General features: G+C 36.4%; 1 protein-coding gene across 1 annotated transcript in view; it reads left to right on the top strand.

Annotated features, from left to right (window-relative positions):
- The window catches only part of WAC (WW domain containing adaptor with coiled-coil), a 57,094-nt gene that overhangs the window by 1,937 nt on the left and 32,876 nt on the right, over nt 1–22,281 (top strand). The window contains exons 3-7 of the mRNA XM_027717297.2: nt 79–274; nt 18,715–18,821; nt 19,557–19,672; nt 20,145–20,257; nt 21,721–22,029. Of these exons, the coding sequence (XP_027573098.1) occupies nt 79–274; nt 18,715–18,821; nt 19,557–19,672; nt 20,145–20,257; nt 21,721–22,029 (841 nt within the window). The remainder of the gene's footprint in view (nt 1–78; nt 275–18,714; nt 18,822–19,556; nt 19,673–20,144; nt 20,258–21,720; nt 22,030–22,281) is intronic.

The following is a 22,281-nucleotide window of genomic DNA, read 5'->3' as shown; positions in this document are numbered from 1 at the left end:
TTTAGAAACAACATTTTAACATTAGTCCAGAAACTTCAAATCTAATGTAAATGTCTGTTTTCCTGTGATTTGTTGCAGGCTCTTAAGTACTCATCCAAGAGTCACCCCAGTGGTGGTGATCACCGTCATGACAAGATGCGAGACACCACAGATCCTTCCCCGCCAAATAAAATGCTGCGACGCTCTGACAGCCCTGAAAACAAATATGGTGACAACACAGGGCACAGTAAAGCAAAAAGTGTGCATACTCACAGAGTTAGAGAGAGGGATGGTGGTGAGTTACCTTTAACAAACCTTTATTTAAACAATTACTAATTTCTCATTAATATTAAAATTTAGCCCTTATCACTCAGGTGATGAGTCTTACTCTAAATGTGCCTTGTGCTGTGCTTGGAAGACTGCAGTGAAGTCAAAGGGCTTCATTTAGGCATTGTAAAACCTATTAATTTTCTAATTTTTACAGGTATGGTAGTTTTCCTTACAACCCCAAAGATTAAATAAACTTTTTTTTAAAAAGTGGTATGTCTCATTTACTTTAGACATACTGCAACATTTAATAACATGAAATAATTTTCTGGATTTTTCACTAGCAATAAATATAGGCTGCTTTGGGTACTTTATTAATAACTTGGTGTATTGTGGTGCTATATTGTGTACGTACATGTTTCATAGACTGAACTCCATCAGAAATGAAAAAGAGCTTCTTTATGTTTAGCTGCTTTATAGAACTCTAAATAAAATCAGAAGATGATAATCAAAGGTAGCACATACTAGAGCCTTTCTTGACAGAAGCTGGAAGAAGTATGTTCACAGTCAAGTCTTCCTTCTGTGTTTTTACGGGATTATAAGACAGTAGTCATAGCCCCAGTATTTTTTAATTGATACTGCTTTATATCCCCACTTTGTAGAAAAAGGAAAGAGTAGGGTTTTCCATGTAGTAAATAGTATTAAGGTAACAAACAGCTGTAGTTTAGAAAATTGTGGTTACTGTTTGAATTTGGAAAAGTGTTCTCTGTTTCGGCATTTGGTTTCTCTATCAAATTATAAAGTGGAGTCTTCAAGTAGAGAACTTGCAGCTTTAAATCAGTGCTTTTTTTTTGTATAAAGCTAACAAATTGTGATATACAGATACATTTGTAGCTGCACTAGTTTCACCTGATATAATAGTTATAATAAAATAAAGGAAATACTTTCGAGTACCTTTTAGAAAATAGGAGTTCCACACCACAAATGTGTTTATGATACTCAATTGTTCTTACAATTCCTATTTGTTTTCCTTCTTTGGCTTAATGCAGAGGCTCTGTAGACCACTGATAATGTCATAGAAGTGTGTAGATGGATTATAAAAACATGTATCTTTTGTTAGTACACTCGTTTTCATTATATCTCATCATAATTGGAAGTGTAATCTCAGTACTAAATGCATGTGCAATGCCCACAGGCTGCTATTCTGTGCTACTTTTTGGGTTACAGAGGCATCCTCTTTTATTTCCTGTTCACCTGTCCAGAGATATTCATCCTACATACTTTTGCAATTCTGCTTAGTTTTGCTACAGTCAGTAATTTTTTATGCTTCAACTGAGCTACTTTTAGTGGAGTTATGCAAATATGAAAACATCTGGAGGATGAGGCTCTATGTGGGGAGTGTATTTGCTTATTTGTGTATTGGGATTGTTTTTAAGATAGGAAAGACATTCTGAAGTTCTTACTGAGTCCAGCTGGATATAATAGTTGGGGAATGATCTGGAGCATGAATGTGCACAGTAAGGATGAAGGAAAATGAATTATTTGTAATTTTGTAAATGGAAGGAAAACTATCCCCCCCTGTACCTTCTCCTGGCTGCTAACACAGGGGAAAGTTTTATTTATTCTGATCTGAAAGCAGTTGTTTGCACATCATGTGTTAACAGACTGGAAGAAGGAAGTAGTGTTCAACAGTCTGAGGGAAATTACTAATTTTCAAAGTTGAACGTTTGTACTATTCAATGGAAGTAAGTAATATTTTTTGTGTGTTGTTAGTAAGATTAGCTTGGATGCAGTTTCACCTTTGTAAAATATATTCCAAACATCAAAGTTGCACTAAATCCTGTATATTGTACATGGTAAAACCAAAGCTGAGCAGATGTGGGCAGCAGGATTTCAGTTTGTCTTTGATTTACTGAATATTTCTGTCAGTGTGAACTGAAGGTAGGTGTTAGAATGTAAGTGAAATGCTATAATGGACATTTGCATATTGCTAATATGCAAAAGACAATAATTTACCATGTTCTCTGTCTACTGAATTACACTGAAGTGCTGTTATTGCTATAGTATTCACTTAGTTTTGCAGTTATAGACATACAGTGGAAAAAAACCCCAAAAATACTAAAGTGCTAAAATTTTAAAGTGCTAATCTAAGCTCTAATATGACTGAAGAGTACTGATTTGCTTTGATGCTACTGTAGTATTCTAACTTGTTTTCTTTTTACATTCTGAGGGAAAGAAAAAAGTTGTGTGGTCTTTATTTTTTGTAATTGCCATGCATTATTTTAAAACCAGTGGTGCTTGATTTGAAACTACTACAAAGATGTTACTGCCTTATGATCTAGCTGAACTTAAAAACACAAACCTCATTGAAACAACTCTAGTATTTATTTCCCAAAACTGCATTATAGTCCCAAACAATCTCATTTTCTCTCATACCTCAGAAAACAAAATAGGACAGAAATCTGCAGTATTAATACTGAACACAAAGCCAATTTAACCTGATCTCTCCCTCTCAAGTCAATGTTAAGAGAGCATTTCTCTATATCTCTTAGTGATTTTTGCTCTGAAGTGAAACAGGAAGGTTCACAGGTGTAACATGCTGATTTAGTCATGACTGGTTCACTTTTCTGTGGTAAAGACAACCGGCTAAGTGTCATTTAAAGATTGAAGTGTGCACATTTGAAATATAAGAACTATAATTAAACTGATTGAAAATTAACAGGAGGTGGTTCTGCCATTTTTGAGTTATTAATATCTTTGGTACCTGTATAAAGGTATTTGTTGTTACAGCTTATTTTTTAAATACTCCTGGCAGAAACTTATGTGTTTGTAGAACTGTAATCCATAGTAAGAAATTCAGTTAAAGTTTTAAAACGTGTTATGGATAAGCCCTCCATACTGATACAGTGCAAACAAAGCATGTTTCAAAGTTGCTTACTGCATGGTTTCTGTGGAAAGAGACTGACTGCATGCAGAGGCATTCTCTGGAGAGAGACTTCCAGGTTTATCTTGGCCTAAACACAGTGAAGTACTTGCAAGTTTTTGTCACATCCCTGGTTTTCTAAGAATACTTGTACATCCAGCATATCAAAAAACTGCCTTAACTTTGTTCTTGCTTTCAGGTCCTTGTGCGTGGGCACATTGTATTCAAGTGTTTAAAACATAATGAACAGCTCCCCCCCTCAGTGCATCTCCTATTTATAGATCAGCTGCTATAGGCAAGTGTGGGGTTTGAAGAGATTAGGGGGTCTCATGAGACCAACTCAAGTGTGAAGTTTCTTAACAGTAACAAATAGGGACTTAAAGCCAGCATTGTTTGTGGGGAATAGGACTACGAAGGGCTGTGTAGATGTGGAAGAAATGTTTCCATTAAAGAAAAAGGGAAATACAAAGATTTGAGGGTTCTCATGCTTGAAGATGGATAAACTGAGAGCATGGATGACCGTTGTAGTTCTTTTTATATGCATAAATGGGGAGATACTGGTGTACAGGAAAGAAAACAAAGAGGCCATATAGTAGAGTGGCTTTGAAAATACTGTAAGGGAGGTGTGTATATATATATAGTTTAGGAGTAAAAATGCAAGATACAACCTTTGGTAAAAAAAGGGAAAAGGATATTTCTTTGTAATTAAATGTACGGAGCGGAATGACCCACTAAGACACAGTAGAACTTGAAGCAAAAAAGGTTAGTACAGTTAAGCTACCTGTACTCAATTGTTTCTTATTGTGAAGAAAATACTGTGTTTCACTACATTTATGTTTAAGAGACTTTAAAACTTTGTTGGTTTCATGCCATGATCTTACTGAATTGTTTAAAATAATAAGCAGAGAGCGTTAATGTACATAGCATGAAATCTTTGCTGGACTGTGTGCTATTGTGCTGGGTAGGCTACTTGAATGAAATTTGCTTATAACTTGTGATACTTAAATTCCAAAGTATAACTGAAGCTTTGTGAATGTGTTTTTGCATGTTTGTTTGTTTGTTTTTTAAATTGGCAGTTAAGAATACTGTCAGTGACCACTGTTAATGACTATAATACACTTCTAAGATTAAACATCCTACTGCTGTTAGAGACTGAATGGAATACTTTAAATAATGAGTTCCTATTTTTATTGAAGTAGTGATGGGAGCTTCTTTCATGAAGTGTTGGCTTGCTTTGTTTTTAGTGATTCCTGAAGGAGTTCAGAGTCCTCATAGGAAAAGTGACAGCAAACAGCCCTAAACAGAGAGCTGTGTTAGGTTCCTGTGTTAGAAATCTGTCAGTAGAGGAGGACAGGAGGTTAACTCCTTATTAAATCCGTGTGATCATTGACCAGCAGTCAGAAATAAATGGGATGTTAGGGCAGGTACAAGAGCATGGAAGCTACCTGCATTGTAAAGAGGAAATTGCAGGGTAGATGGAAAGAGCCAAGTCAGAGTAATGAAATGTAGTGAAGAGTTGAGGGAAGAAGCTGGAATAAAGTCTATATATGTAGTTAGGGTTAACTGCTGGTAAAGTAATTATTCATTACTGTAAAAACTGTTTCCTCACTGTAACTGTACAGTCAAAGGTGGGATGAGAGAAGTCTAATCACAAAGGAGAGTAAGCTCTCTCATCTGCTTTGAACACTCCCTAACACCCAGGTGTAGAAGTAGTGATTCACTTCCCTCTTCCATGAGTGTTGGGTGTTAGGATGGCTCTAAAGGAGGTGAGGTTTGATGGTAGGTTTGTTTTTTAAGAGAAATGGAATTGCTTCCAGGACCATTCACATTTTAGAAGCTTTTCTCTGGATTAAAAGAAAAAATTGTGAAAAGTAGGTTTTTGTTTTATGATGTTGATAAAAGCTTCCTTTCAAGTCTTACTAGTATGTTCAGACGGTGGGTTTAATTTTAAATTTGCTTTCAGAGTTTAGAAGTTTTAGATAGAATGTAGCTTTCCATTTACTCAGTATATTTGGTGATATTTCTGAAGTGAGTTTTTGCTTGATTGGTTGTATAACCATTTTTTTTGTGTTAGTCTGTTGTGAGGATCTTTAATAGAATAGAAATTGAAAAGTATGTGACTTGTGTATGTACTTTTTAAATTTAGAAGTTTAGAATGTTAATATCCAAAATTGCTTTTGAAAAGAAGCTGTAAAGCTTGTTTTTAAATGGCACAGAATGGAAGATATAAACCCCTACTGGTATTAGGTAAGAATTCTGATATTAATATGATGGTATTAAATGCTAAGTCTTCATGCATTTAAGTGGATGGAGTCCTCTGTTTCTCTTGATGAAGTTCAAGTATCTGGTGTAGGTTGCTAGAGTAAAGATGTATTAGTGGGAGACTTGATCTGAAATGGAAGCTGCATCAAATGTTAATAAGCAGTGCTGTTTGTTTGTCACCTGTTGATGCAGCTGCTTCCCCAAATCTATTGCTATTAGGACTTTGACATTGAGAATTGTAAGTTACTGTTTTTATGTTCTTTTCCTTGTGAATGTATAAAATTCAGATCTGGAAATAGGTCCTCTGAAGGTTTCCATTTATAGTTGTTCTGTTTAAGCAAATATGTATCTTAAAGAACTCATAAACTCAATTCTTGGATTGTAAGTGTAATATGTTCATGTCAGTCTACCTGTTAGACATGTTAAGCTTTCATGTGTAAGGTTATTTTATGTTTTGGAAAGGGGAAAATAGTGTCTATAGACAAGATTTGGTAAATTTGCTTGTCTTTGGTACATAAGCTAATCATAAGGGAATGATTTCTACTTAGCATCATGCTTTCTTACTGTATGTTCCTCTCCTCTGACTTGGCAGAAATGGAATATACAGCTTACTAAACTTGTACTTTTTGGGTGCTGTTCTGAAGGCAAAAAGAAGTAATGAAACCTCTAAGTTTCTGATGAGCTGCCTGCTTCTAGGCCATAGTAAAGATAGATACTTGTAAATTGTAAAGTAGCTTTTTTTACTGGGTTTGCTCTGTATTCTCTAATGGTCCCCGAATTAGAATTAATTCCTTGACCACAGTTTGGGACATGGCTGCTTGCTAAGAGAAATACTGTTTATTGACAGTTTACATTTGTTTTCCCAGCCATTTCTATCTATTCAATATAAAGTATTGAGTAAGCCAAGTATCATCAAAGCTATGCAGAACTTGGAAGAGAAAGCTCTGCCTCTCTTTTGGCTGAGAGAGGAGGTGATGCTGTAATAACTTTGCTGTGGAAAATAGTAATTTAATGGCACCCAACTTCCAATGTTAACTGCATTTGTTTACCAAGTCAGGCTTTTGTGCAATTTTGTTGGCACTTCCAGAAGAAAAATGTCTTGATGTAGAGAGACATCGTTCCTTATGTAGTTCTTCAGTAAAAAAAAATTGTACTGGCAATGAAAGGCAGCTCTCAGCACTAATGCTTATGTTTTGTCATGAGTTTGTTGTACTGTAAAAATAAACCCTTTCTGGACTTAAATGTAGCACTTAAAAAGAGAGAAGCATTTCTTTATATTTAGAGTAAGATCGATACTTAATGTTTTCTCTTGAATTGCGAAGGGGTCATCAGACTTTCTTACACTTGAGTGCAAGTGTTCTCTGCTGTAATGTCAGTATTAGAAGGTTCTGTTTTCTTTCTTAAAGACCTTTAACAGATTTCCCTAAAAAAGCATGTAAGTCCTCTAGCTGCTGCTTTATCCCAATGATATGGCCAGTAGTATAAGGATGCTATTTATTTCTGTGCTGCTTTTCTTGTTTTACACGTGCAGGTTTGTTTTCCTACTAAAATGGTGTGGTTTTCCATTGATGGCACAAGCCTAATCATACAGGGAATTCATGTCTAGATTTTGACATGAACCTGTATCTCTTCAATACTTTAGCCTATTAAAGAATATTAACCAGAGCACTTGTGGCTTACCAAATTTTTTCCTTAATATTTTATCCTTTTCCTGAAATCAGAGCTTTCTGCCTACAGTTATATGTACAGGGAGTAATCTCAGAATTGTACTGTAGGCTAACATTTTTATTTATTGACATTTTTGTGGGAAGTGTTGCTTTGTGAAACAGTATTTTGAAATTCATTAATCTGTAATAAGTGGAAAGTCTGTGACAATGAATATATTGGGAACAAAATTGCATCAATTTTTGAAGTGTAAGCTTCTAAAATAAATTGCTGATCCTGCAAATTTTAAACACTTCCTAAGTTATTCAAAGACACCTCTTGAATCTGATTTTCACTTATTTTCCTACACCAGAATTTTTTTTCTCAGACTTTCAACAGCAAAAAAAGAAAACAAACAGTGAAATAGCCAGGAATTCTCCTACATAGTTTTGCATCCCTCCTTTTCCTCTTGGGCAGTGTTTCCCTTTTCTCCTTACTTTCAAGCTTGTGAAGCGAGATGCATATTTTAAGGCACAAATTGTGTTTCCCTGCTGATTGGAAGTAGACTTGTGGAATGGTATTCAAAAATTACCACAGAATGGGTCAGGTTGGAAGTGACCGCAGTGGGTTGTCTGGTCCAACCTCCCTGCTCAAGAAGGGTCATCCTAGAGCATATGGCACAGGATTTTGTCCAGATGAATATCTCCAGTGAGGGAGACTCCACATCATCTCTGAGCAACCTATTGCAGTGTGCAGTCACTGCACAGTGAAGAAGTTCTTCCTCACGTTCAGGGGGAACTTCCTGTGCATCAGTTTCTGCCCATTACCTCTTGTTCTATTGCCCAGGACTACTGAGAAGATCCTGGCTCCATCCTCTGGACACTCTTCACTCAGATACTTATAGACAATGATGAGGTCTCTGCTTGGTGTATCCAGTTGGAAAGTCTGTCCTCCAAGTCTTTGGCAAAGGAGATAAATTTTTGAGCAGGTGGCTGACGAGACTTCCCTCTTTCTATCAGATGGGTTAAGATCCGTTCAGCTTGTGTGGCCTTAACTTAGGTTTCAATGAATGCAGCAATGTTACATTGTGCTAGAAATTAATGGAAAACAAGGGGCCTAAAGACATCTGATTAGGCCCTGTAGTGCTTTGGGATAATCATCTGTTCCTTACTGTGACTGCTGCTACAGAGGAGACTTGCGAAGGAACAGTATGTCAGAGTTCAGTGTCATAATTTTTTCTGTCCCAATTTTAAAACATAACTCATTTTGTTTCTACAGCAGAGGTATGATAAAAATGCTAATATCCTCCTGTCATCACTCAAAAAAAGAGATGTAATACAGTATTCAAGTGCTTCATGACAAAGAAAAGGCAGCGAGAAATATGAACAATTAGTTTTCAGAGCTAAATGAGCTAAATTCCATGTGTCTGAGGGGCAGCAGAAATCTTCAGGTCTTTTTTTTGTCTAAAGTTTTATCATTATTTTTATGATACATGTTGACTAATTTCTCTGACCTGCTATATATATTTAGGCATGTCAGGCTTTCTGAAAAGATTTTTAAGAAGCAGATTTACAGCTCCATTCCAGTTACACAGACTAGTTCCTCTCTCTTGGTTTCCTGGATTTCCTAAATATTACAGTTTTATGTCCTCCAAAGCAACAGTCTTCCTCAGTGCTTTTCTAGGTGGATTTGTCACTGAGTTTGTGAGAGCAGCAGAGTTATCAATTATTCTTATTTATCAGTAGCAAAACCAGAAAAATTATGATCTGTCCTGCTTATCTCATTTCTTATGTTTCAAACATACCTATTCACTCCCAAACATGGAAAAACCACCAAGAAATTTTATTTATTAAGACATGTAATAAATAACATGCATTTGTGCATTAACTCTGCAATACAGGTTAGGTAATGTGCTTTTCCTATTTTCTGCTGTTATTCCACATAATTATATTCTTCTGGATGCTGGTGTGTTCATGTCAGCTGTTGCTCTTGAGTAAAGTTGGCCGGAGTTCAGATCTTGTCTGGGGAAGTCATTTGAGTAGTTTCCTCATTCAGACACCTGCTGACAGATTAACAGATTTAATTTTTAAAACCCCTCGTTTCTTTTGAAAGAATGCTATTTCTTCTTGCTTTAATATAAGAATAATATGATCTTCTTGAAGAGGTGTAAAATTCACCTCTTTCTACTGGCAAAACACTGCCTACAGTAATGATTGCAGTTTTTGTATAGTCCTTTTGAGAGTGTTTACTTAACTAGGGAAATAAAATGAGACACTTAGGTAATCAAACAATTGTAAAATAGATTTTGAGTTTGTAAACATAACATTAGCTTTTGTGAAGAGGCATATTGTCCTGTAGTAATGAAATTCCAGGAAAGACCAGTTGAATTTTATGTATATATTTAAGAATTACTTAATGGGAAGAGGAATAAATTGTGTTGTCACCTATTGTGCTTTAGATACTGGAAAGCTGTGTTGCACAATACCTTTGTTAAGCTGAGCTAAGCTTTGTTAAGCTGAGATGGGCCAACCTGAAATAAGGCTATGAATCTGTTTTATTAAAACCACAACACTAAATATATTAATTCTTAGGTCAATCCTTGCTGGCTCCACTTACACTCTGAGATCTGGGCCAGTGTTACTTTATTTTAATGATAAACTTCTATGCGACAGAAATTGATTTGCTTTGTTGTTTGTTTTTTTTGTTTGTTTGTTTTATTTTCATTTTTTGATTGTTACTAGTGTCTCTTCTTTTCAAAAACAATTCCCAGTGGAAAATTAAATAAGCAGGAAATTAAAATCCTTATACTTGTTATATATCTATACTGTAATAAATACATAGGTGGCATTGCATGTCCAGAACTGAAAATGTAGTGTGTCTAAGCCTAGTCATTTCTCAGGTTATCTAAAAGTTTATTGAGTAATTGCTGCTTTTAATTGTAAATATTTTCTAGTTAGCTTGCTCATTTATGGTGAAGAAATAACATGTCCAGGGGAAAAAAAAATCATGCTGAAACCAGAAATATTCCAGAATTCTGTGTGAGCAGATCAGTCAATATTCAGATTTTAGGTGAAGTGGTACTTTTTCTGTTTTATTGAGACATGGACATTGCGTAGTCTTAGAAGAAAAGCCAAGTTCTCTTCATATGACAAATATTAATAGCACTTAAGGAATGATCTGGTATTGAAGTGTAGGTTGGTTCTTCTATTGTATTTGATCTTGAGATACGAATTTGAGATAATCTGACTTAGGTACTATTTTTAAGACACATTTAAGAAGGGACATACACGCTGCCTTTTTTTACTCTTGCCTATTTTTTAACACGCTTAGACATTCATTCTGCCACAGCCCTTTTATTAAGGATTTAAGTGTGTTACTTATGTCTGTGACTAATCTTTTTGCAGGATTGCAGTAATGTTTTGTAAGAGAGACTCCCTTTTTTAGATTTCTACAACACCATGTACTTGTTGAATTGCTGATACTGAGTGGAGCGTGCTCAACTGAGATGAAGAAACTTTTAAGATGGGACGAAGGTTGCAAGCATTTGTCACTGCATAGCACTACCTGTGTCATAAAAGCCTGCAGCTTCATCTTCCATATTTTAAACTGAGTAATGGAAACTTGCATTTAAAGTTCATTTGTAAGCAGTATTGCATTCACAGAGTCTTCTCCTTAAAGTTCTTTGTCTTCAAGAAACTCTACTCAAAACACTGAAAGAAAATTGAGAGTTGCTAAACAGCATGGCCTTGTTCTTACTTAATCTTGTTTTTGCTCAGAGGATTTTGTCAGGGAGATTAAGTTGTCATATCTTGCTTAATTGTTTGGAGCTTTTGAGTGGGAGTACTAATTTGGTGCTGTGGATATACAGAAAAGGAGAAGTAGTCTCTGAACTGTGTTAAGGCCACTGCTTTTTTTTTCTCCTTTGTAAGCAGAAATTGTTTTGCATAACCCCGGACTTTAATAAAACTACAGTTTGTGGTGACTAGGTTATGGTGTATCAGTCTTTCATAGTGAATTACTGTGCTGTTTGTAATCTTAAAATATTGGAATACCCAGTGCTTACACAGTGTCTGCACTTGAGTAACTTCCATCTGAGGTGTGTGTTGTTAGACGTCGGTGATTCTTCCAATTTTTTATGTTCTTTGGGAAGCTCCTTGAATAAAAAGTAAAATTTGTGATGCTCCCCTGTTAATGTTAAGGGATTTCTTTATGCAGTTTTAGTATCCCTTGAGCCTAATTTTCAGAAATCCTTTGAGCATGTGCCTATTGCCCCAGATGACTAATATATTTTTAGAAACGTCTTGAGTTCTCTAGTTTTTCTTTTTCTGGGCTTTGAGAGGAAGAAACTTTAAATTTGGAATTATCTACACTATTTAACGTGTATCCAGTGATTACAGAAATAGATATTCAGGGGATCTATCAGAAGTGAAATGGTTGTTTCTGATGTGCACTGAATATACTTTTACACGTACACTGTTCTCCGTCTTTGTGGTAACTGCTTATTATCAGATGCTTAGTTAGTTATGACTCAAGTAATATCCTGAAAACCTATTCACAGCTTTCTTGCTGTTATTTATGTAGTTATCTTTTGCAGAGGTACCAGACCAGTCTGAGGCATGAACCAGTAGCAGACAATCTACTGCTCACTTTTAGTTGAGGAGGTTTGTGGAAGTGTTGTTGCCAGAGGTAGGATGGTGTGTTGTTGTGCTGCTGTTAGACTTCCATTACTGAGCTTGAATCTCTTAGTGCTCTATTACAGTATGTTCGTGGGAGGGCTGCTCATTTGGGTTTGTGGTGCGTTGCTGGGGATGGCTTGGAAGGGGACATTTCAGTCCATTTGCTGTGCTGATCCAGGCTGGAGTTCAGATGACTCAGTGGAGTTCAGTTCATTCTTAGTTCTTGGTAAGGATTCAAGCTGTCAGTTTAACATGTCTGGTTTTGCATGTCATAATTTAAAAGCCTCTTTTTGCATGAAGCTGTTGTTTGAGGAGAGAGGAACCTCTCTTGAGCAGTCTCTGACACTGTATTAGAGATGTAAAAGTTTTATGAGCTACAGTCCAGAATGAAAGCAGAGTTTGGCTTTATTCTTAACCTACCTCTGTTTTCTTTTCAGAAGAATGTCCCACTCCACTTCATCAGGCCTAGTAATGGTAATTAGTGTTGCAAGTTTAAAAAGATTTTAAAATTGACTGTCATTAGTCATGTTGAACAGGGAGTTTGGGTTTTATTTAACACACTGAAATCTTCTGAGTGTTAGGAATATGACACTTGTATTGCTGAAATACATTTTCCATGGGTAAAATTGCTTAGGATGCTTTTTTCAAGTCAGTTGATCTCAAATGAAGTGGGTGCCTTAGTAAGTGTTCAGCAGTGTTGAGGATGTTCCTAGCATTTTTTTAATTTATTAGTTGACCTGAACCTAAGGCCCCCTTAAAGGGAGGAAGTCTCAACTGTAAATCTGAAGAATTTGTTGTTCACCTGTAGTTATCAATGTCATGTAGATCCACCTTCTAGATTACAGTTTGTTTAGAAGTATCTACTTTAGTAACCTTTGAGCCTTATCAGAAGTGTTTAGAAGCTGGTTGGAATTTGCCTTAATTCATAAGAAAGAGGCAAATTCTTTCAAATGATATTGCTTACTCCACTTCAGAAGTTAGGAATAAATGTTTTATACAGATGATGGTAAAATTATTGGTCCCGTCTTTGGCTTATTGTTATTTCAGTAGTTGAGATATCAAGAAAACTGACAATATACTGGTTTTCTTTGAAGAAGGAAGTTGGTAGGGATTCTGTCTAGAATGTAGTGGAAATGCATGTTTCATCCCTTAGGCTTTTTTGAATGGTATGATTTGGGACATTTGAGTATTGGATCATACAGAAACTCAGTGGATTCAGTGGACCTTGTTAGTGAACCTGATACTTTTCAAAGTTATGTCTAAGTTGAAAAATGATTTCTCACTGCTACAGGGAGGTGGACTGAGGGGAGGAAGAAAACAACCCCAAATTTATTTAGTTTCTTAGTTGTAGCTGTAACAAGGAAAGGAGCAAATGAGAAGAGGATGGTTGGACCAAAATAAGTTTATATCTGCTCTAGCAGTGTTAACTTTCTAACATTTTACTACCTTTTGCTTTCCTTTTTGATGTGCAGGATAACTGGTTTTCTTTCTAGAGCAGTTTGGTCTGTTTGCCCTAAAATTAAACTTCAGTTTCTGAAATAAATTGAGTAGATTTAATTAAAAATAAAAATGTAAACAGAAGACAGCAAAGTAATAAAATACTATACATTATGTAGTGTGTAAGATTTAATTTTCTTTTTCATTTCAATAATCAGTAATATCTTGGCATGTGTGGAGTATTGCATTAGTAAAACAATACGAGTCCTTAACTTTCACTGGTTACTGCTCCTGACTTTTCCTTCTGAAGGTGTCATTTTCTTAGTGCCATTTTAGAAGAAAAATTCTATTATGAATAAAACTGTATGCTTATAGTATCATTTCCATCCCTTATTGGTCATTTTTGCAACTCCATGTATGTACGAGTCTTGGTCTGTTTATAGTAATGTTTTTGGCTGATTTCCATTAAATTTTGTGTGAATGGCAACTTGAAAAAAAAGATGAAAACTTCTTTATATTGGAATGATTACCCTGTGAATTGGATATTGCAAAAGAACAGAGACTGCTGTCCTGGATAGGCAGTGTGGCAGGAGAGGAAGGCAGGGAATGAAATGAGGCTTTGTAAGCTTTTATGCTCAATAGAGCTACTTGTTGACTGGTATAAAACATTTATTTGGGGGGGCATAATGAGTATGTAATTGGGCAGTTGGGCAGTACAGTGATCAGGCTAGATTTTCCTTCTTTTGGCAGAGCATTGTGCATTCAACTTAGTATGTTATGAATTTCTGGAAAATGTTACTGCGCAGTTGGTGTATTCTCTGAGGCCACTGCTCTGTTAGGAAGATGGCAAGTTTTTATGCTTTTGTTTGCCTGTGGAAGGCAACCATATTTATTTCAATACAGCAGGCCACATAAAAATGCGGTGAAGAAAAATTATGATTTGTCTTATTACTTCTACATGTGGCAAATCAAAATGGCCATGATAGGCTGTGTAGTTACTGCTGGGACATTGGGTATTGTGTTCCTATTGTGCTGCTTTATTTACTCCCATATGCAGTACTTCAGAAAATGTTCCGGACAAAGATTTGCACTGAACTAAAAAAGCCAGTTGAAATACTTAAGACATTTTAATTTAGGCTTATCCTAGATAAGTTTCTATCATTTTCACTGTTTAAACAAGTCTTAATTAGTTATCTCCATAAAATATCATCTTGCTGTTTTCTCTGTTAACAACTAGTTAGTGTCTGTCAGTTGGGTAGTATTTGTTCTATTGAGGAAGTTCAGGTTCTGATATTGTCTCCAGTTTAATGGATTTGATTGCATGTTAGCTGAGAGTTGGAACATAGGTTCATGGAACAGTATGTATGACATTGACACAAATGGAATGAACTTCCTTGCTTTTCTGCTGCCCAGTGTTTCTTTCCACATGCTTGGTTTCTGGGCACAGAAAAGATGACTCTCCTTCCTAAATCCCTGTTCCCTCTGGAGGGACTGAAGGGGCGGATTGCCTTTGAGTTCCAGCTGGTGAGCATTTGTAAACTTTCTTGGTATTATCTGCACTGACACGTTTTATTATGGTTGTAAGAGTTAGGATATTGACAGGGATTTTATCAGTTGTTTTATTAGAACAGTCCAATCCTTAACTAACTCAGAATATTGAGTTTTTCATAATTTCAGAGTTGAAGTGGTGTTAATGGAGATATTAATTAAATGTGATAATTACTAGAGAAAGTTGACTGTGTTGCAAAGTGGAATATTCTTACTTCTCTCTATGTTATATCTGTTTTTCAAGTTCAGCACAGTGTTGAACCCTTGTTGCAGTTCAAACTGTCTTGGATTCAGCAGTTTGGATCTGGAAACTACTTAAAGTGAGTCTTGGCATGACAGAATCTCAGATATGTAGTAGGCATTAAGTCACAGCCCAGTTTTTTAATTGGTTCCCAGAACCTTGCTCTTTGTGCTTTCTGGTGATTTTCATGCATTAGTAAGGAGGATGTGATTGTTTGAAAGACTAGGTGATGGCTTTGATATATTAACCCTGACTCTGACCGGCACTAGGACTTGTTCATCATTAGGATTAGTGTTAGTGAAGGCTTGCTCACACAGTTGCACCACTTCAGTTTTATGTAACTGTAGTGCTGATGCCCTTCTTGGCCATCTTCCAGTTAGGAGTAGCTCTTTCCAACTTTCAAAATAATGATTAAGCTGAGGAAACTCAGCGTGATGATGCAGTAAACATTTCCATGGGGAGTTCTGTAACTGAGTTGGAGTATTCATAACACAATGTGAATTTCCCTGTGGTGCATCAAAAATATATATTTGCAATTGCTGAATCTTAAGATACATTAACAAGAACTTTAAAAATAAGTCTTTGTCCCTTCTTCTTGAAGAAAGTGGAACCAGTAACGAATGTCTAAGTGTAAGAGGAAAAGGTGAGAAGTGCTATAAGGGACTGTCTTGAGGGACAGTAGTGTGCTGTCTACCTTATTGGTCCTGTTTCTGGAATATGAATTAGTCTTTTCTCATGATCTACTTTGCCAGGCATGCAGCTGGGAGATGCAGAGCTGACTGCAAGTCACAGCCACTGTAAGATGACTTGGGATTAGGCTTTGCTAAAGGTGAAGGCATTCAAGTCAGGGGAACCCCCACATCTTTTCAGAGGTAGACCTCCACTTGCAGGTTGCTTTCTGCATGCCGTTTTAACTTAGTGGCCTTTAAAAGATCTTCTACAACTTTCCCAGGCAGCCTGAGCTGGCACTGCTTGCTTGGCTGGGTTGTCAGATTCCTAGATGACTGTTGTGCATGGATTTAACTGCATACTAAAACCTTGCTGCCTCAGTATAAAAAGGTAATTTGGCAATATGGTTTTCATGTTTACGTAGAATCTTTAAGGTCTTAACTTTTATGAAGTGCCTAAAACTCTTGTTCTCCAGAGTACATTTGCTTTGGTCTTGGAAGCTTCCCAGCAGCAAACATGAGTTCAGAAGTCCTTTCATATGCTCATTTCTGAATTTCAGGTACAGATCCAAACGTAAAGCAGTATTATGCATAAAATAAAATGGAGGTGTGGGTGGTGAACCTGCACCTGTAATTGTACTGTGTAATTGTCTTGGGCACCATCGGGAATGTATTTATGGTTGGCCCTGTAAATGCCCACATGGCTTGTCCTGGTGACCTGAGGCAGTAGGTATTGCTGGAGCAGCCACGGTCAGTTTTTATACAGCTGAGGCCCGTCAGCTCGGACAGGATCCCTGCTGGGTGGAGCCTCTGGGTGTGCAGTCTGGGAGGATTGCAGCTCAGCACAGAGGGGCCCAGGGGCCCCTTGTGAATAAAGTGCTGTGTAGTAGGTGTTTCTGCTATCGGGGCCAGCTGCAGGTGGGTGTGACTGCTGCGGCTGCTCTGATACTTGCTTGGTGACTCAGTTCGGGCCGGGCACAGTGTGAGATGGAGGGGGCATGTGCTGAGCTGATAGAACACATGAGGTCTGAAACTCTGCACAGGGAATTTGAGGGGTTTGTTTGTGCGTTGGGTAGAACTGGCTTTAAAATATTTCACTGATTTAATAGGTATGTTGTTGGCTCTTACTCGTGTTTGGAAAATGAGTGTTAGATTCACTGTGGTGCTGTATTTAGACCACTGGAGTATTTAAGTATAACCATGTACCTCTTCAGTATGTTGAACAACATGCAGTGTTCCTGCATCCATGCTATGGGATTACAGTAAATTAAGTACATTGGTGTTTTCTGACATTTTGAAGGGACTATGATCAAACTATTCAAACAGGCCATCTGGTAAATTTTCATCTTGTTTTTCCTTAAAAAAGGGAGATGACTTTATCTCGTAGTAGAAATTAATTAATATGTCTGCGTTGAGCAACCTACGGAAATACATAAAGAAATTTTAATTATTTTATCTCAGTGGAAGGGTATAGTAAATAAATAAAAACTTAACAGTATGATTGATACAAAAATATTAAACAGCTATCTCACTCCCTAATCAGTGTCTAAAAAAAAATTTAGGCTGTTGGTGTGACTGAGGAATACAGACTAGTAATTACAATATACTACTTATATTTAGGGGAATTAAATATGTCTATTTTTATAAATATATTTTTTGTTGTTATGCCTGTGCATCACGAGTGTGTGATGTTGTGGGTATTGCTTTGACAAGCCCAATGGTAAGTCATTCTACCTGGCTTCTAAGCGTGCAAGATACTTTTGGTGTAGGACTAATTACCTAGCTCCTGGAAGGCGGTTATTTGAGTATGAGACTTACTCTGTTTTCCTTTTTTTTGTCACCCTCCATAGCCTTAAAGAGAATAACATACAGTTTTAGTCAAGACGGTGTGGGGAAAGGTTTTGAGATACTGATGGTTCAGGTTGCTGTAACACGTGTGCAGAATGACCTTTAACCTTTGTAAGGTACTGAACAGGTTAATCATGGTGTTGTACCTCTTTGCTTTTGTGGTGGACTGTTTTTCTAACCTGCAGGGTTAGAGGTGGGGAGGAAGAAATTTTTGAAATAGTAATTTGTCAGTGCTTGTGTAGTCAGAAGGCTCAGAAGACAGAATTTGGATTATAATATCTCTAATTCTGCACCATGCTATGTCATTTAGTCATTGTCTCTTTGTGTCGCTCTTGGAAGACTTTAACACAATTTTTTTTTTTATTACTCCATTTGCTCACACTTATCAGTCCACTTAAGTAGACTGTTCTTTACTGTAGTTGCCCATAAGATCCACTCTTTGCCATTTGCAAAGCACTTTGACTTCATATGTGGAACTGTTCAGATGATTTGAGCTTAGGCACAGATCCAGATCTAAAAGATGTTGAGAATTATCTCTTTCCATTTCAGCTGGGATTTTTTGTGTTTAAGTGTTTTCATATTGAGGAAAACTGGCTTACCTTGAGAAGTAGTTGGTAGGGAGGCCAGAAGCAGGAGGAGTTTAGGAAATGCTGCTTTTGGTATTCTAGATGTCAATACCTTTATTGCAGAGACTGAGGTGCAGGAAAATTTGGTCTGATCTGTATGCATAAAGAGTTACCTAGAAGTAGTTACAAGTAGTCTCAGTGGTTAAGAAAACAGCATTGCTTCAGTGAACTTACAGCCTGATTTTGTGCATCTGTGTAGGCTGTTGATAAGCCTGTTAAACTTTCTGACTTAATGTTGAGGAGAAAATGCCTGTTAATTTCTGAATTGGCATGTTAGGACTCTTCAAAGTGTCAAAAGTTATAGAGGCTACTTGTTTGCTTGTAATGGAATAAAGTTTGAGAGTAAGACCAGTGAAAGGACATAACTGCATTATTGTAACTAGAAAGGCAAAGTGAGTTTTACTCTATGTGAAAAGAAATATGCATGTGGTCTCCTGAAATACTTCTGCATCTGAACTATGCTGTGGTCCAGGCTGTGGACAACTTACTTTCTCCCCTCCCCTCCCCTCTTCATTGCCCTTCTACCTCCTTAGAATGTAGACTGTTAATTTTTTTGAAAACATACATTGTGAACAGTCTTTCTTTTTTCCTTTAGGGACCAGTTACTCTCCACAAGAAAATTCACACAACCACAGTGCTCTTCATAGTTCAAATTCACATTCTTCTAATCCCAGCAATAATCCAAGCAAAACTTCTGATGCAGTGAGTATTTGTGATTGGTATTCATCCCTGTGCCACCCCATTCATACACACTATATTTTTATAATTTTATGTAAGACAAGCAGCATGTACATTACCTGTTTCACTGAGTTTTACAACTTAAGGCTTTATTTTATAAACACTCTATAAATTCAAGATGCAGTTGTTGTAAAACAATTCTGATTGATAATCATTAGAGCTTCGAGCTACCTACCTTTACTTTTAAAATACTAGATTATTTAAATTAAAGAAGAAATACTTTCCATGACCTTTATGGTAAATCCGGAGAAGACAGTATGATTTTACTTATTTAAGATGCACTGTGCATTTTAGTCACTTTATTATCCAAGGTTTAGTAGTTAAGGTAGTGTTTGTTAAAAATTGCACTAAAACAAAATAGGTAAATTTGCAATGTATAGAAAAATTTTGAAAATGCAATAATTTTTGAGGAAATTTTAAGGTGAAGGAAACTAATATTATCAATATTGACATTACTCCATCTCACTAAACATACTATTAGATTTTTGTTTAAGAGGAAACTTGCAGAATGCAGTGGGAGCATAGTGGTCACATCCTCAGGCTGTCAGTGAAACAGGCATTTAGAGATGGTGTAAATGGAAAACAGTGATGCAAATGGATATAAGGATGCCGTGTAGTTTTAAAAACAATGAAAACTCTTAAATTTGTATATTAAAACTCTCAAGTGGTCTTTTGTCCAACACTGTTTGTACTTTAAAGGCTTATGATTCTGCGGATGATTGGTCTGAACACATCAGCTCTTCAGGCAAAAAATACTACTACAACTGCCGAACAGAAGTTTCACAATGGGAAAAACCAAAAGAGTGGCTGGAAAGGTATGTGCTTGTGTTTGTTTTAATTGTATAAGGAACAAATATTCTTAAGTTTGTTTAAGAGTTGAGCTTATCTAATAGATTACTGCTATAACAGATTGTGGTCTAAGTCTGCCGTGTTTCTACCCTTACTGTGACCTCTGGCACTTATTTTATCCCATAACAATCCAAAGCCTGAGGGGGAAGTATGGTTGGTTTGTTTGTTTTGATTTTTGGTGAGTGATGTTTTTTTAAGTTTTGTTTTGAGTTGTTCTGTTTTCATTTTTTTTTTGTCAGTGTTAGTGAGCTGAACTGGTTCATTGTGGGCTTCAACAAGCACGGGTGTAAGGAAGCAGTGGCCGGAGTTTGCCAACCCTGCCTGTAGCAGCAAGCTCTTAGAGCAGTTTAATTCATCTCATGTTAACTTCACCCGTAGAAACTGTTATATTATTAGATGATCTAAGTTCTTACTTAACTTTTGTTTTCTTTTCTTCAGAGAGCAGAGACAAAAAGAAGCAAGCAAAATGTCAGTTAACAGTTTTCCAAAAGATAGGGATTACAGAAGAGAGGTGATGCAGGCGACAGCTGCCAGTGGGTTTGCCAGTGGAAGTATGTGGTTTTTTTACAGCAATATGTTCTTGCCTTGTTTGCATTACTGTTTTCTTTTCCAAACTTAAAAAATTTAAAAAATCCCTTTTCTTAGCTGTTTTTCTCACCTTTTTATGTATAAAAGCAAAAGTGGATAGCACAGTCAGCTCTCCCAAATGTTGTTTCTTAAAATAACTTTAAGCCTTTACTAGTGTAACACTTGCTTAGTGCTGTTCGTGGTGCTTCTTCTTTTTGCAGCTTTTACTGCCTAATTTAATTATCTTCATGGGCAGTTATCTAAAAAACTTGCACAATTTATAGTTTAGTTGGACTGTCGTGATCATTGAGACCTACCAATGTCATATTTTGAGCTTAAAAATAGAGATGCAGAGGTCTCTTTTAAAGCCTTGATTTCACATCTGAAAATAATAGGCTAATTTAGTGGATTATGATATCAGAGTTTTTAGAGGCTTGTATATGTTATTGCAAGTATGTTTTTACTGCACCAATACTCTTAGCAAAACCTTTCCTGCACTATGAATTTCTGTAACTTTGAAATTTTTTTCCTGATACCTAGCTTTAATCTTTGTCAATTCAATTTTTTTGTGGAAAATAGTTGTACTGTGGGATTCTGTCTGTATGCTGATGTCGTTTGGGTGAATTTGTAGCATAGTTCTCAGGATGATTTAAAAGTAGAAGTCAGAGTATTAATCTTCCCCCACAATCTTGGGACCTGACGACGTAGGGATGTATAAAGGACTGTTTTTCTGTGTATAGTGAAACGTACTGCATGTGCTAAAACATACTGAATGCTACAAAAAGATAGCAGACATGCATAATGCAGTATTTGTTTTGAGACAGATGACAATCTAAGAATCTATAAAAAGACTTACTCTGTATTGCTTGGTGTGTTCCCTGTGGAGCATATTTTAAAGTCTTATGATTGTGTGACAAATGCAGATTAGTCACTCATTTAGTATATATAGTTGTCTTGAATTAATTCAACTGTAAGTAAATTTGTTTTAATACTTAAGTGACGTGAAGAGGAATTCTTTGAAGGCTAGAATTTAAAACTTATACTTGATGTTCAGGATTTTCAGCGAACAAAAGAAAAATGGCACAAATTATCTCTTCACACTAAATACAAGATGGAAATAATAGATTTTGATTTAGATTTTTTTTAGGCGACTTCAAAAGTTAACTTGATTGTAACACTTGTTATAAAGCAGCTTTCATCAAAACACAGTGCTTAACCGGAACTCTAAATCAAGCAAAGGTCAGAAAATGCATTTTGTCAGTGAGTAGAATTAAATTTTGCCTTTTTTGATGCTGATCTACTAAAAGCTTTTTTTAATCATAAGAAGTTCAATCAGCTCTAGTTGTTGGTGTGCAGCTGTATTAATCAAAGTCTCTGCACTTTGACTCATTTCTAATTTATTCCTTTTTTTCTTATTGCAACGTTACTTGGGGAATCCTGAAAAAAGTGGAAGACAAGCATTCCAGTGACACCAGCAGTATGCTCCCACAGAATATTTTATCCCAGACAAGCAGGCACAATGACAGAGACTACAGACTGCCAAGGGCAGAGACTCACAGTAGTTCTACTCCAGTACAGCATCCCATCAAACCAGTGGTTCATCCAACTGCTACCCCAAGCACTGTTCCTCCTAGTCCATTTTCTCTACAATCTGATCACCAGCCAAAGAAATCCTTTGATGCTAATGGAGCATCTACTTTATCAAAACTGTCTACATCCACATCTTCCATCCCTGCACAGAAAACAGAGAGAAAAGGTATGTCAGATGAAATTGCCTCTAGTATTCAAGGTGATGTATTGCATTTACATTGCTTCTTCAAAGTATGCTAGTTCTAGAATTGAAAGATATTTTTCCTGTTTGATTGTGTGTGCTTAGAACCTGATTACTGTTTGATGAGTTTATTTCCTCCTAAACCACGTTTGCTGTATCTTCTACAACTTAAAATTGACACTGCAGTATTTGCTATTTACTAGCTTGTTCTGCAAATTAACATTTCAAATTGTAATT

This window comes from Pipra filicauda, unplaced genomic scaffold (assembly GCF_003945595.2).
Source record: "Pipra filicauda isolate LSUMZ 115617 unplaced genomic scaffold, ASM394559v2 scaffold1_size10287979_pilon, whole genome shotgun sequence".
Classification (NCBI taxonomy): domain Eukaryota; kingdom Metazoa; phylum Chordata; class Aves; order Passeriformes; family Pipridae; genus Pipra; species Pipra filicauda.
Note: the sequence above shows the minus strand (reverse complement) of the source record. Positions and strands in the feature narration are given on the sequence as shown.